Below are 14,663 nucleotides of genomic sequence, written 5' to 3'. Positions count from 1 at the left end.
CTGCAGTACTGACACAAAAGAAAATTAAACTCAAGTTAAAACTTAAGGGAAATTAAGAAAACACTGAATTTTGTTCTAGGCAGAAAATTTGTTCTTCACAGCAGACTAAAGAGGACTTTTTTTTTTTTTTTTTTTTTTTTTTTTTTTGCAAAACTAAAGGAATAAGACTCATCTTTTAGCATCCAAGATGATGTATTATGACATACTGCTTCAAAACATCTATAATAAATAATGTGCTGCATCTAAGAATAGCACTCATAGATCAACGGTGACAAGAGTACTGCCCTCCAGTGCCTCTGGGCTTGGTGGGATTTGCCCTCCAAGTATATGCAAGGTTTACCTTCCCTACTTTCCTTTAAATTGCAATACATAGCTCACTATTAGCTACACCTGCCTCCGTTCTCACTCTAGGTTTTGCTTTGTCCATCTTATCTTCTATGTTTTTATGTTTTGTTTTCATGGCCTCTCTACTCTCACTAACGTTTATGCTCAATGTAGAAATCCACAATTTATTGTCAAGTAATCCCACTGGCTCCAGTCTCTGACTATTCCACGTAGGTTTCAGTCCCATTTACTCCTTACTCCTCTCCTACTTAAACACACTTATTCAGCAGGTCTGTGCTTCATTTAGAGGAGACTTTGGTGGTCAAGTTGCCTTCAACCACTCTTGCTGCACTGACTTCAGAGATGCCAAATTAGAGGCAAGCAATCTGGACTCTTACCCTCCTGCTGAACCTCCATCTGTTCTCAGACCTTCACTGGAGACTCTTTTCTCCCCAGCACAGCTCTGAAAAAACCTCTCAGTTTTCTGCTCTGATTCACCCTGAACTCTCTTGGCTGTCCCAGCAGGCATTTGGTGAGCACTGTGAGGTCTTATCCAACACATGCACAAGTCCTAACCAAAGAACCTTAAACCACTGGGAGGGCCACCATCAACTTCAGCCTCTCATGGCCCCTCTCTGAAAGGGGCAATTAGCTCTCCCTGTCCCCAAAGCCCACCTACTGCATAGCTCGTGGCAGAGACGATGGTGGGGCTCAGAATGTGAGTCTCCCTGATGCCTGTGAATTGGTGGCTTTACACTTAGTGGTTTGTCTCAGACAGTTACACGTAATTCTGAGTAATAAAATGAAGAGAAACTGAAGCAACATTTCCACTGATGCAGATTTTCAAAGAGTTAAGTTGTCATGTTGTATCATATAGTTTCTAAGTTAAAATATTTATATATTTTTGAAATGGAAAAGATTTTAGTCATCAAGAAACTTTTTGCCATCATTTGAACTATTCAAGTTATCTGTTTTCATTTCTTTTCATCAACTGCCAAAACCAGTTTAATGTAACAGGAAGCCTTAATTTTCTTCTGGCAAAAATACATTTGTTTGTGACTGTGTTTTTACTGGATAAAACAAATTAATTGTAGGACCTACTCTGAGTTTTAAGTATATCGTGTCATTCATTATTTTTTCTGCAGCAGCAATCCCACAAGATGTTTTGCAAATGTGACTAGTATAGCATCATACAACAACACTCCCCTTCTCTGACCACCAGCAGAGATATTATCTTTATACCTAAAAGGATACAGTCTTTACCAGTACAGGCAAAGGCTGCTGCATTAGCAAAAGGCTTTTTTAACCTTTGAATAGGAAAATATAATAGCTGTAAGAAGACACAAAGGGAAGTCATCACTACTGCAATCATATCTCTAGGATATTATGATCAAGCTCTTTGTTCAGGCTTATAATCAAACTCCATGACTCATCTTGCCTTGTCACCTAAAGCATGTGCACTTTCCACACGAGCAGCAGGAATACTGCTTACCTTGTTGAACCGGTGAATAGGCATTAGTCAGAAAACGGAAGTGCCCTTTGTTGTACCAGCAGATCAAGGACATGTTTCCCTTCATTCTTATTCTGTATTGTCCTCTGGACTGGGGAGTGTCAGGGTTGTTCAGCATGGATGGAGGTAGGCCTGTACAGTCACTCTTCCTGGCGCTCAGCAACCCACAGCAGTAAATTTCTGCATGTGAAAAAAGCACTCATTATCAGCAAAACATCACATGGACCCAAAAAGCAGGAGCAACGGAGCAAGTCCAACTGACCTGACTAAAAAACAGCTTGTCCTACAATGCTATAGTCCAACAAATACATCAGCCAATTGGCTTCTGCCTGCAGTACCTAACATTTGTGTCCATTCTGAATGGCTCTGGAAAATGAGACAAGTGCAGAAAGCCTGCTTTTAAGATGGAATGTACTGACATTTCCTGCACAGACATAGTGCAGTGACAAGGAGAAGAATGCAGGGTGTCTTCTCAATAATGACATCTATAACCCATGTAATATTCTTCACAACGTTTTAAATTGGACTGAAAAATACAAGCAGTGATATGTATTATGGAACAAATCAGAATTTATGATCCAAGAGACTCTTTCATGTTTAACTGAGAGAATAAATTGTGGAGGAAGCAAGGAGGGAAAGAAAACTGTAACATCTTCGCTGTTAACTGAAATCTCATACGTTGCTCCTATTACACCTTTCATAATATACACAGCTGATAAACTCTGGTTTAATCTGCTGCTTCACTGTGCCATCCAGTTCTTGTTCTTTATCTTGGCATTTCTTGCACATGGGTAATCTAGTTTATTAAAGAAATCATGGATAAGCATTTAAGAACTACTGAAACCATGGGCCAGATAAAAAAAAATGCATGCTCTAAATGATGGAGAAAATGGAAACACAAAGTTTCATGAGAGCAGATTTTAGGGAAAGAAGACAAAAGCCCTGTGGTAGGTTTTCTTTGGTTGGTCATCAGGTTCACACAAAGTCACAATCTCACTCTCCTCCTCAGCAGGAGAGGGAGAGAACATATAATGGACAAGCTCATGAGTTGAGATAAGAAAAGGTAGGTCATTCATCAGTTACTGTCACAGGCAAAATGAACTTAGCCTGGGGAAGATTAATCTGACAACTGATAACAGAGTAGGGTTGTGAGAACTAAAACCAAATGATATGCTCCCCTCACAGCCCTTTATTCCCAGGCTCATCTTAGCTCCTATTTCTCCTCCTGAATAACATCCAATGCCACAAAGTACATCTCAGTGCAGCCAGGTAGGAATAGACAAGACTTTGAAACTAAATTAATGATGAAAATGCTTGAACTTCTCACTAGGTCATGAAATAATAATGGTCTGCTTTCAAGGAGAAGGAGATCTTCTTGAGCAAGTTAATTAAACTCGAGGAAATCTTGGATAGAAATTTCTTCAGTGTCCCTAGGCTTCGCTTTAATCCACCTGCACGGAAAAAATGGATGGGCATGGAAGTAGGTGACATCTGTGTACATCATTCATATGGCAGCTGAAGTCTGCAGTAGTCTGAAGCTAATATGTCAGTTAAGACCATTTAATCAATTTTTTCATCGTGCTTAATTTTCCACAATGGATAATTGGATATCCTTAAAGGGGAAATGCTATGACAGATTACAGTTTCTGGATTCCAAAGAGCATTACTGCATTCTTGGATGTCCACTCACATGACTCTTCTGCTTCTGTCTGTCTGCCTGTAACAATGCAAGTTCTTGAGGGCAAGTACAGCCTTTGCCCTTGGTTCATATAGAGCCTGGCATTCTAAGCATACTCAGCAGCTAGGATTCACAAACATTAATGGAATACTGATACAGTAATAGCAAATACTCAAGGATTCATCTAGTTTCTGTGGGCACATCTATGAGGATCTAAGACTTTTCCATCAGAAACATAAGAGACTCACGTCAGAAGAAGGTCAACCAACACAGCACTGGAGCTTATTCAGAAAGAGGAAGGCACTTGATTGGTTATTTCTAAGGAAATAAATCAATCCTTGGAAATCTATAATTTCCCTCTACAAAAGAGAAGAAAAGCCTGATGGCAACAGGCCTAGAATCAATACAGGAGGAATTGCACCTGCTTTTTTTTTTTTTTTTTTTTTTTTAAATATCTTGCTTTAAGGTACGCAAATACTGTAGAGGTCATGGAGGTCATGTTCCTGCAAACATAGGTTTAACATATTAAATTTTTAAAAAGCTTTCTTCTAGCCAATAGTAAGACTTTCCTGCTCTAATAACACACAAGCCTGAGAATTTTCCTGAGCTGCCTAAGGTTTATGACTCACTGAAGGGTGATACTAACTCTCTCCAGGAGACTGCAGCAGTATAAAACCAAGCCAATAACTACATTATTGCGCTAGATCTTCAAAATAGTAACAGACAACTCTGAAATCCCATAATAATTAATTGCAGCTTTCCCTTTAGCTCAGGCGGTAAGCCTGGAGAAAGCCTTCAGCAGATATTTCAATCCTCACACAGAATAATGGGAACCATTTCCTGTCTCAGAAGCACACAGCATAACCTCCCTGCTACACAGCACAGAAAGGCTCAATCAATACTTCTGAGATATACTGGTGTCTCTCATCATGGATGACACCCTTGATCTACAGAATTTTTAAAAAACACCCAGTTACTATAGCAATAGAAGCAATAAAAATTAAGCCCATCTGGATCAATGAAGTTTTTGCATGTAATTAAGTCTAAATCACAACAGGTGTTTGCTGCGTGCACAGGAGACAAGGAGATAGGCTCCCCACCAGTCTTAAACAGTAACTGTATAGAAATGCAAGCACCTAAGCTAGCATGGGCTATTAAAGTAAAAAGAGAAAGTGTGGCAGAGTGACCCAGGTTCATTCCCCAGGTCTCCAGGCCAGAGAGAGAAGCTAGGAAGCCTATTCAATGCTGCAAATGATACCATTTGCAGAAGTATCCAGGCTAAAGTCAGTTCAGGCAGAAGCACACATTTTTCAACCATATATCCTGCATGCAACACTGGGTCATGTTAGAGCCAGGGCAACTCAGGGGCCTGTTGGAACAAGGAGATGTGAGCTTGCTTAAATCCATGTGCTTGGTGTTACAGGACCCTGCAACAATTCTGTGACCACCATGGACATCCAGCTGTCTGCTCCTGCAGCTTGAGTCCAAGTGCTCTGCAGTACAGAGCCAGCTGCTCCTGCTGGTTTAGAAAGCACAACAGGGATTTTTAGGGTTCATATCCTCAAGGGAAACATAAGGCTTCAGGATGTGCTGTCCTCTGTAGGGACTTTTGCTTTGAGGAGTGAAAAGGAATATGTGCTATGAATGACTGTCACAGCAAATAACAGCAGCTGTCTGCTCAAAGAACAGAGAATTTGGGGCATTTCAGTGCAGGTTTCCAGTTCTATTCAGAGGCCAGAAAAAGAAATGTTTTGAATGTTCCTTGAAAAAGAAAACGAATCTATTCAGGTTTTAGATTTTGAAATAGACCAAAGTTCCCAGTCATATTTTTTGAAGTTTTCTCAGCTCTTGGTATCTCCAAAGACCTTCGAATTACATTCATTGATATCCCTTTATATTACTTGATGCGTATTCTTACTGTTGTACAACAAAGGTGCTACATAGCAGGCTTTCTAAAAAGAACATCGTGATTTTTGCAGGAATGCATGTGGGGCATAGGGAAAACTAATGGCATTTATAGTTCCACAGAAGTATTCATAGGATCGTAGGACCCAACAGATTATAGGATAATTCAGGTTGGAAGGCAACTTAGGAGGCCTTCAGTCCAAACCCCTACTGAAAGCAGAGTGAGCTCTGAGGGCAGACAGGTCTGCTTTATCTTGTTTGGGATTGAAAACTTCCAAGGATGGAGACTGTAACTCCTCTCCAGGCAGCCTGCTTCACTGTCCTCAGAAAATCCTCAAATCTACTCTGAGCTAATTCTTTCATTCCACTTACGTCTTGTATCTCTCATCTTTTTATAATGAACTACTGAAGAACTGGCTCCATCCTCCCGATAACCTCCCCAGGGTACGGGAAGGCTGCTTTTGGGTCCCTCCCAAAGCCTTCCCTTCTCTGGGCTGAGCAAGCACAATCCCCTTCTTGGAGTGGAACATGTGGTCCAGCATTCATCAGCTCGGTGGCTGAGTCCAGACTTCTCTGTCTGCCTCTCTCCAAATGTACAGCCAATGCAGCAGGATCCCAACAGGTGCTGGCAACACATTTTTTGTTCTGCAGTACAGTCAGTACTCTACTTCTCCTCCAGAACTCCTACTGATTCTACCAGCGCTTGGCATCTGATCTCTCATAGTTTATCACAGTCCTTCCACTTCAACAACACTACCAAACTTGCGAGTGAACACCTAGTATCCCATGGTAATCACAAACAATCCCACATCCTTATTAAACAGACACACTCTCGTTATATAAAGAATGTCACACTCATTGTGACCTTCTTTATATAAAAAGTACAAGCAGTGGATTGGCGATGAGTGCCTGGGAAGAATCTAGGGATCCTGTCCAAATGTGCAGGGATGGGGTCAGGAAAGCTAACATGCAGATGGAATCTGCTCCATGGGGCTAGATGACATGCATCCAAGGGTTCTGAAGGAACTCGCTTATGTGGTCACCAAAGCACTTTCCATCATATTTGCAAAATCACAGTGGTCAGGCAAAGTCCCTGGTGACTGGAAAAAGGGAAACATCACTCCCATTTTTAAGAAAAGGAGAAAGGATGAGCTGGGGAACTATAGGCCAGTTACACTCACCTCTGTGCCTGGAAAGATCATAAGTGGATCCTCCTAGAAGAGATGTTAAGGCATATGCAAGATGTGGAGAAGATCCAAGACAGCCAGCATGCCTTTACCAAAGGCAAATCATGCCTCACCAATCTGGTGGCCTTCTATGAAGAAGTGATGGCACAGGTGAACAAAGGGAAAGGCAACTGATGTCATCTACCTGCACTTCTGCAAGGCCTTTGACATGGTCCCCCTCATCACATCCTTCTCTCTAAATTGTAGAGATATATGAATTTGAAGCCTGGGCTGCTAGGTAGATAAAGAATTGATTGGACTGTCACAGCCAGAGGGTTGTTGTCAATAGCTCTACTCCCATGTGGAGGCCAGTCACAAATGGTGTCTCCCAAGGGTCCATCTTGGGACCAGTGGTCTGCAACATCTTTATCAATAACACAGACAGAGGGATTTAGTGAACCCTCAGCACGTTTGCTGCTGAAACCAAGGTGAGTAGTGCAGTTGGCACAATAGAAGGGAGGGACAGCAACCAGTGGGACCTGGACACATTTGAAAAGTGGGCACATGAGAATCTAATAAGGTTTAACAAAGCAAGTACAAGGTGCTGCATTCGGGTTGAAGCAAGTACAGACTGGAAGAAGAACTCAAAGAGAGCAGGGGGTCCTCACAGATGAAAAGCCAGGGATGAGCCAGCAGCGTATGCTTACAGCCCAGAAGGCCAACTGTATCCAGGGCTGCATCAAAAGAGAGGGGACCAGAAGGGCAAGGAAGGGGATTTTCCACTTCTACTCTGCCCTTGTGAAGCCCCATTTGGAGAACCGTGTCTAGGCCTGGAGCCCCTGGCAGGGGAAGGATGCAGAACTGTTGGAGTGGGTCCAGAGGAAGGCCACGAAGATGATCAAAGGGCAGGAGCCCTTCTCCTGTGAAGAAAGGCTGAGGGAGTTGGGCTTGTTTAGCTTGGAGAAGGCTATGGGCAGACCTCATTGCAGCCTTCCAGTACTTGAAGGGAGCTTACAAGCAGGAGGAGGACCAACTTTTTACATGATCCGATAGCAATAAGACAATGGGGAATGGCTTTAAACTAAAAGAGGGGAGATTTAGGTTAGATGTTAGGAATAAATGTTTTATTCAGAGGGTGGTAAGGCACTGGGATTATAGATGTCCCTTCTTGGGAGGCATTCAAGGCCAGGTTGGATGGGGCCCTGGGCAGCCTGATCCAATGGCTGGCAACCCTGCCCAAGGCAGGTGGTTTGGAACTAAATGATCTTTAAGGTCCCCTCCAACCTGAGCCATTCTATGATTGCATAATATAGGAATTCCAAGATATTTTTCAGAGCCAGTAAGGGAAGTGATGGAGTGTACCAGATCAGAAATTTAATTTTGCAAGCAGCTGTTGAATATTGTAAATGTCTCAGGAAGCAGAATAACAAATCATGAGTCAAACTGAGATCAATATAGTAATGGAATATTGGATCAAATAATAAGTCCAAATTGCATGCGGTAAAAACATTATTACTGGATGTTCTACCTGCTAGAAACTGTTAATTAGAATTACCTGCTCAGTGTAAAGCCCACAAGTAATTTACCTCTGTAAACAATGTGAATTATCTGTAAATAGACAACATGCAACTGGTTTTACCTTTTCCACTGGGGTTATGGACTAACCCCATGCCATATTTGCCATTTGCCATTTGCCATATTTGTTTTTTTCCTTTCCCAGCTGAGCAGAAACAGTGTGACTCTTTGTCTGTCACTCTTCATGCTTAAACCTGACACATCTCATGTGCAGGGAGCATGTGGGATATCCTGTACTTTTTCTGACCAGTCATTTTCCATTCCAGCTTTGTTAGCCTTAAAAATGTAATGGTTATAACCAGTCATTTTCTGAAGAAGAGAAGATTAATTCCAATGCACCATAGATATGTCCAACTGTTTCCCATATGGCTGTTTACAGCATTTGGAAAATTAACAACTTCTTTTGTGATAATACACTGGTATTCTGTAAGCTTCCAGTTTACCTAAAATACCTCAGGTGCTAAATTCTGCATCTGAGACAGCCCTCAGTGCCAGTGCAGTTTGAAGTACTGGACTGAGGGGCTCAACTACAGCACTGGTATAGCTGACTGGTATGCTTGTTTCAGATGCAAATCAAAATATTGTCTCAATCCCGAGTTGTTCCCTTTGCTTTAGAGCACGTTGCATTACTATAATGGCAGAGGTGGGTTTAAGCTTCTGCAATGGAAAACATGCCAAAAGCAAAAGTCAGTCATCAGCCATGAGTCGAAAAGGGGAACAGCCCTGTAGCCCCCTATAGATTATATTCTCAAGTGTTTCACGTACCACAATGACCCTGAAAGGCTGTGCTGACTGAACAACTAGCTGAGAATTATACTGAGATGACTTCTACCTGATTGCCAGAGTGCGAGAGCCTATAATTCAAGGGGAGTCACAAGTCTTTAGCATCTCTGAAAGCAAGGTAACATGCAGCTATTTCACATAAGGTGAAGAAGCATTTGACAGAAAGGATGTCTCGAGGTTACTCTCTGCACTAGCAAGACATTGGCTAGAGGAGCCACACTGGTGTAATGAAGAGCATTCTCCTGGCAAATGCAGAGTTCATTATGCTTTCCAAATACCAACTTTTCTACTACGGCTTATTTGTACAAGCAAAAAGCTGAACTATGCTAGGGCTTTTGCAACAACATAAAATTATCACCCCAAGAAGTCACATCTAACTGATACTAAACTAGCAAGGACTTGTAAAGACACATCTTTAAGGATTCATTGCATCCCTAGTCTTTTAGCAACAGGAACAGAAAAATCACAGGCAAATAGGGAAATGCCTTGAAAAGTCCCCTAGGTCATACAGAAGATCAAACCTCACATTTCTAAGGCAAAGTCCAAAAGCCAGGACTTTAAATACCCTCATTTTAGCTTGGAAATTTTGAAGATCATAGATGGAAATTAAAAAGCACTCTTCATAGTACCTTTCCATAAATGAGATCTCTTCTGAGGGATGACTAACTTATCCATACATGGAATTGAGATCTCACTGAAGCCTTTTGGGAGGTTCTTTTTAATTCAGTGGCAGGAGGCCCTTAGGCCTGTTATCATTAAAACACAGTGAGTCACTCAATACACACCTTGCTTCTCAAATTCTTCAAAGAGATTGAGGCTGGTAATGCTTGGGCCAGTGAAGATAATGTAGTTCTTCCCAGAGGCATTCTGACAAAGGCTTTTGGCCACCATACTGTGCAGTTGTGGCTTGTTCTTCAAAGCATCCAGCCCGTCAGCACCACTGCCTTCTTTGAGATGGACATAAATCTTAAAGGAGAAGGAGAAAGAAAAGACAAAAGATTATAATGAATCCAGAGGCAGAGGAAGCAGATGCAATGGCCAGTGCATCAGCTCAAAGAGAGACAATGCGAAGATCAAGGCAGAAGATACTCTTAATAATCTGCAAATATCTAAAGCACAGGTGTTCCAGTCTTTGGACTTATTTTAGCCACACTGATTGAAGAGGAACTGTCTTGAGTCATGTACAAAATACATAACTAATGTATATAAATAACGAAACTTTTATTTTTTATTTTTTTATTAAAACATTAATAAAGTGGACAATAAAAAAATAAAACTAGCAGACCGAGCACAAATGATCTAAAGGCTCTTTTGAGGAGCTGTTATTTTAAAACTACCCTAGTTTAGCTTTTGTAGCTACCAATAAACATAGTGTCAGTTTTAGGGCTTCCTGATGTTCCTGTCACTGTTGTGCAGTTGGAAGACTGTTTGCTTGGCAAGAAAAAAATCTGAAGTCATAGAAAAGATTACATGTTCTACTGAGTCTTTATAGGCTTTACTGCTGCCAGCAAAAGGAGAGTACAGAATCTTCAGTTCCAAAAAGGCTTTACAAGATGACCAAAAGGAAATGGCCCATGAGCTTCCCTGCAGTAATATTCTGATTTATTTCTGTTGGCAGCAGTCACTTAAGCTGCAATACAAGTGTATGTGCACCCCCATAAATGAGAGGAGCCAGCAGTATACATGCTTAACCAGCCAGAACATCCTAATCAAACTCTCCAGGCGCAGCACTAAATCAGAGATCCTTTTAGACGAGGATTTGGAGACAACCCACCAAAACAGACTGAACCAGGAAGCAGAGTACAGTGCAATATGCTACTTTTAATAATGAAATGTCTAGCTCATTTGCAGCAGGCTGCAGTTGCTTTAGCATGTGTTCTGCTGCTGTGCAACTCACATGGCTACACATTTCAAGAGAGTTGCCACCATCACCTGCAGGTGGACATACATGTTAGAGAATGGGAACATTTACACTCAGTAATGTGAACAAAGCGTAATTAACTGAACACAGCAGAGTTAGCATACTCACACCAACTGAAAGAGCACTGAAATAAAGCTCCTCCTTCACTCCTATAAATGACCCCTCTAGAAGAGGAGACTTCTGCACTGCTATGTGCTTTCTGCCTCTGCATGACCTTTTCTTTGTACAGAAGCCTTCAACTTTATTTCACTGGAAGTATTTCACAAGTGTAATTTTCACTAAAGTTCAACATCCATCAAAATGAACTCGGTGTCTGACCTTTATCTTGTTGTGAAATTCAAGAGAAATTACTTGCTGGGAAAAGGAATGAGAAGACGCAGACCCCATATTCAGTCATTCAAACAGCACTGTAACTCCAAGCTAATTTCAAAGATTTAAATACACACAAATGCTTATTTTCTGAAAAAGCTGTCCAGGTACATCTATGTGACTTTGGCTCTGAAACATTCATAGAATCACAGAATGGCTTGGGTTGGAAGGAATCCCAAGGACCATCCAGTTCCAAACCCCTGCCACAGGCAGGGCCACCAACCTCCATACCTAGTACTGGACCAGGCTGCCCAGGGCCCCATCCAACCTGACCTTGAACAACTTCAGGAATAGGGCATTCACAGCCTATCTGGGCAGCCTGTTGCAGCTCCTCACCATTCTTTGTGAAGAACTTCCCCCTGAAATCTTTTAGGAATTCCAGAACTTCCCCTCTTCAAATCTTTTAGGAATTTGGGCTGGACTCATTGACCTCTGGAGATCCCTTCCAGCCTCTGCAATTCTGTGATTCTGTGAATTTCAAAAAAAATTCAGGAATTTCAGCTTCTCCCTGAAGCTGAAATGTTCTCAGTATTCATGTAGGAAAAAGGAACTGTACTTTGTTTGTTGGAGTGATGTATCCAAAATGAGTGTTTGCTAAACTTGCTTGAGAATGCAGCCATTCAGAATACACAATGTTGCTTTCCTGCATATTTATCTTACTAACATACTCCTTCATAAAAGAAACTTCTTTATAGTGCTCAGAGAATAAAAATTCTTGTATGCTTGCAATAGTGCTCTCTGTAATTTTTTATTATCTCAATGATCTTAGAGAGGGACAAAATTAAATTAAACAGCTTCTCCCTATTTTAGATGTTGCATCTCCCAGCACTGGTATTCCAGACATATTAAGATAATATTCCCTAGCTATTCATTCATCATGAAATAGACCCTGGAGGAGTGTGTTATGTATAAAACCTCTGAGAAATGATACATGATCTGTATTCTGAAGTAAACAATGTGCTAAAGAACAGAGATGGTGCCAGGATAAACACACACTAATTCCAGAAGTGTAAAGCATATCTTAAAAGAAAGTCTTAACTACACATTATTTATATATAAAAAAAAGTATATGTAAACCCTCTTTTGATAAAGATAGTTCTTAGATGAGGACACAGGCAGAAATATTCATAGATTCTCTGACCATCCTCCATTCACTTCTGAAAGCTGTCAAATTTGTGCTTTCTTCAATGCTAAGCTTAGGACTAATTAATTACAATAAGTTATTTTGATTATTAAATAGAACTCAAGAGAGCAGCTTAATGGTGGAACACATACAAAGGGCAGATTGTTACAGTTTTACAACAAAGGTTGTGCATGGTATCAAGGTTTATTGGTATCAAAATTAAGATTAGTTAGTAGTGCGCCAGCAGAGAGACCACACAAATAGCCCTTAAAAATCTACAGACAAAGAGGTGAAGAGGACACAAAAAAGCTGCAAACAGACTAGTTCTGACCTTGGGTTAGCAGCTGAGCTGAAAACAAAGCAGGCATCTCTAAGCCCAGGAAAATGCTCTGCACTTTCCCTGCCCTACTGCAGTAAGACCAAACCACCCAAGAGACTCTGCAACTCCATGCTCACTTTGTGCTCCCTGCAGAGGCCCATGCCACGGGATGAGACAATCTGCTGGCACTGGTGGGTGCCCCAGCTGCTCCTTTACTATGGGCTGCTTTGGGTCTGAAAGTAGCTTCTCTGAAGAGCATGCCCCCACTTACTCTTTTCATACCTGGATGCTACATATTCTATATGTTCTGTAAGCAGAGCTAACGTCTGGCACCCTTCCTTTGGGCTTCCCTCTGAATCGAGGGTCCCTGTTATGGTCTCATGGTGATTCTCTTTCCCTTTCACTCTGTTTACTTCCCCGTGTCCTTTTCCTGAACATCCACATCTACTGCTGAACATTCCCTCCTCCTCCAATGTTAAAATACATACTCCTTTTTTCTCCTTGGGCACTTCCTTGCATACACAAGCACAGCCTTTGTTCTAGGCACAATTTTTCTTGTTTTGGAAAATCATCATTCAAAGCTTTGCTGTGTTCAGCTCTGCTGGGAGGATGGGTGACGGCAGCATAACGTTGGAAGGCACTAAGGCTGCTGTGAAACTGTGGCTGGGTACAGACAGCTGGCAAAAGCATAGCTTCAAATATCCTTCCAAGTATCTAGGATTCCATATGGCCTTTACTTTTCTTCTCATCTTTCCATCCAGCCTGTTTCATTCTATCTCAAATCATACAGACCCTCACCACTGAAGCCCACAGCATTCTCCTCACCTTCTGTAATTAATTACTTGAGCTATTTAACATTTAGCAGTATGCAGACAAAGCACAGAATTGCCAGAAATTGACTGTAGGACCTTCACAGGCACAGTCAGAAGCTGCTGCACCAAAAGTATTTGTTAAACCATTCACCAGAGCTGCTGGTTTGCCTTGGGACAGCATCAGAGCTTTGTGCTCCCTTGATGTGCTTTAACAGGAAAACATCATCAGAAGTACAGGCTTGACAACTGCTGCTGGACAACAGATGGAGATGTTGGCAGTAACACCCTTTGCTTCTGCAGGTGACAGTCAAAGCAATAACTCTCAAATGTCTGCAGAGATCACATTTATTGTGTAGCTCTTTCTAGTTGATAGTGATCCATTCAGTCTACAACAGCAAATGGGATAATTTCTGCAGATGTAACATCATTTCTCTTAAAGACAAATACAGGCTGAAGATCTTTATCCTGCAGTGATAGAACAGAAAAGGAACTTTCTCTATCCATCCTTCAGTTCTCTTTATTGGAACAGTTACACTTTAAGTTCTGCCATCATTTTATCTAGGGTAGCTCTGCTGCACCAGATACTTCTTAATCCAGCATGTATTGTGCATAATCCATATGCACAATACCAGCTCTGTCTTCTCACACGCTTTCACTCATCCCTCAAAGCCTCCTCTTTTCTGCCTTTAGTCTCCATGCACCATCCTGATAGTCCTAAAAGCCTGACAATTAGAACAGACCTTCACAGCCACTGGCTCATCTTCCCATCCACTACAACTTCCTTTGGATCACAGAGGCAAAAGTAGGTATCACTTAATACACTTCAATGACAGAGTGACAAGGTATTGATTAAGACTATGCTTAGCTCTTACAAAACAAGAAAAACACTGCAAATTGTTTTGGAAAGTCCATTTATCTACACAAAGGCAGACAGAGAAGACATCAGATTTCTGAGCAGGAGATTCCACATGTTGTCAGATAAGAGGCAAATCAATCACCTATCATTCAGAAAAATAAAATGTTTGTTTGGCTACAGAAGAAGGTTGCTACAAAAAGCAGTACTGAGATCTTCCATTCTCTGGAGCAGACATTCATGCTACAAGCCACCAAGACTCTTCTTGCTTTGTGTTGGCAATTTTCTCTATGGAAAAGTCATGTGGAAGGTTCATAAGTGGTAC

The 14,663-nt window shown here is 41.5% G+C and overlaps 1 protein-coding gene across 2 annotated transcripts in view; it reads right to left on the bottom strand.

Annotated features, from left to right (window-relative positions):
• The window catches only part of PGBD5 (piggyBac transposable element derived 5), a 97,280-nt gene that overhangs the window by 37,267 nt on the left and 45,350 nt on the right, over positions 1-14,663 (bottom strand). For both annotated transcript variants that reach the window (XM_042875674.1, XM_042875664.1), the window contains exons 4-5: positions 9,727-9,907; positions 1,817-2,014 (exon numbers count right to left, since the gene is read on the bottom strand). In XM_042875674.1, the coding sequence (XP_042731608.1) occupies positions 1,817-2,014; positions 9,727-9,907 (379 nt within the window). The remainder of the gene's footprint in view (positions 1-1,816; positions 2,015-9,726; positions 9,908-14,663) is intronic.

This window comes from Lagopus leucura, unplaced genomic scaffold (genome assembly GCF_019238085.1).
Source record: "Lagopus leucura isolate 7727_CA_CO unplaced genomic scaffold, USGS_WTPT01 Super-Scaffold_73, whole genome shotgun sequence".
Lineage (NCBI taxonomy): Eukaryota > Metazoa > Chordata > Aves > Galliformes > Phasianidae > Lagopus > Lagopus leucura.
The sequence above is the reverse complement of the archived record's forward strand: the minus strand, read 5'-3'. Positions and strand labels throughout refer to the sequence as shown.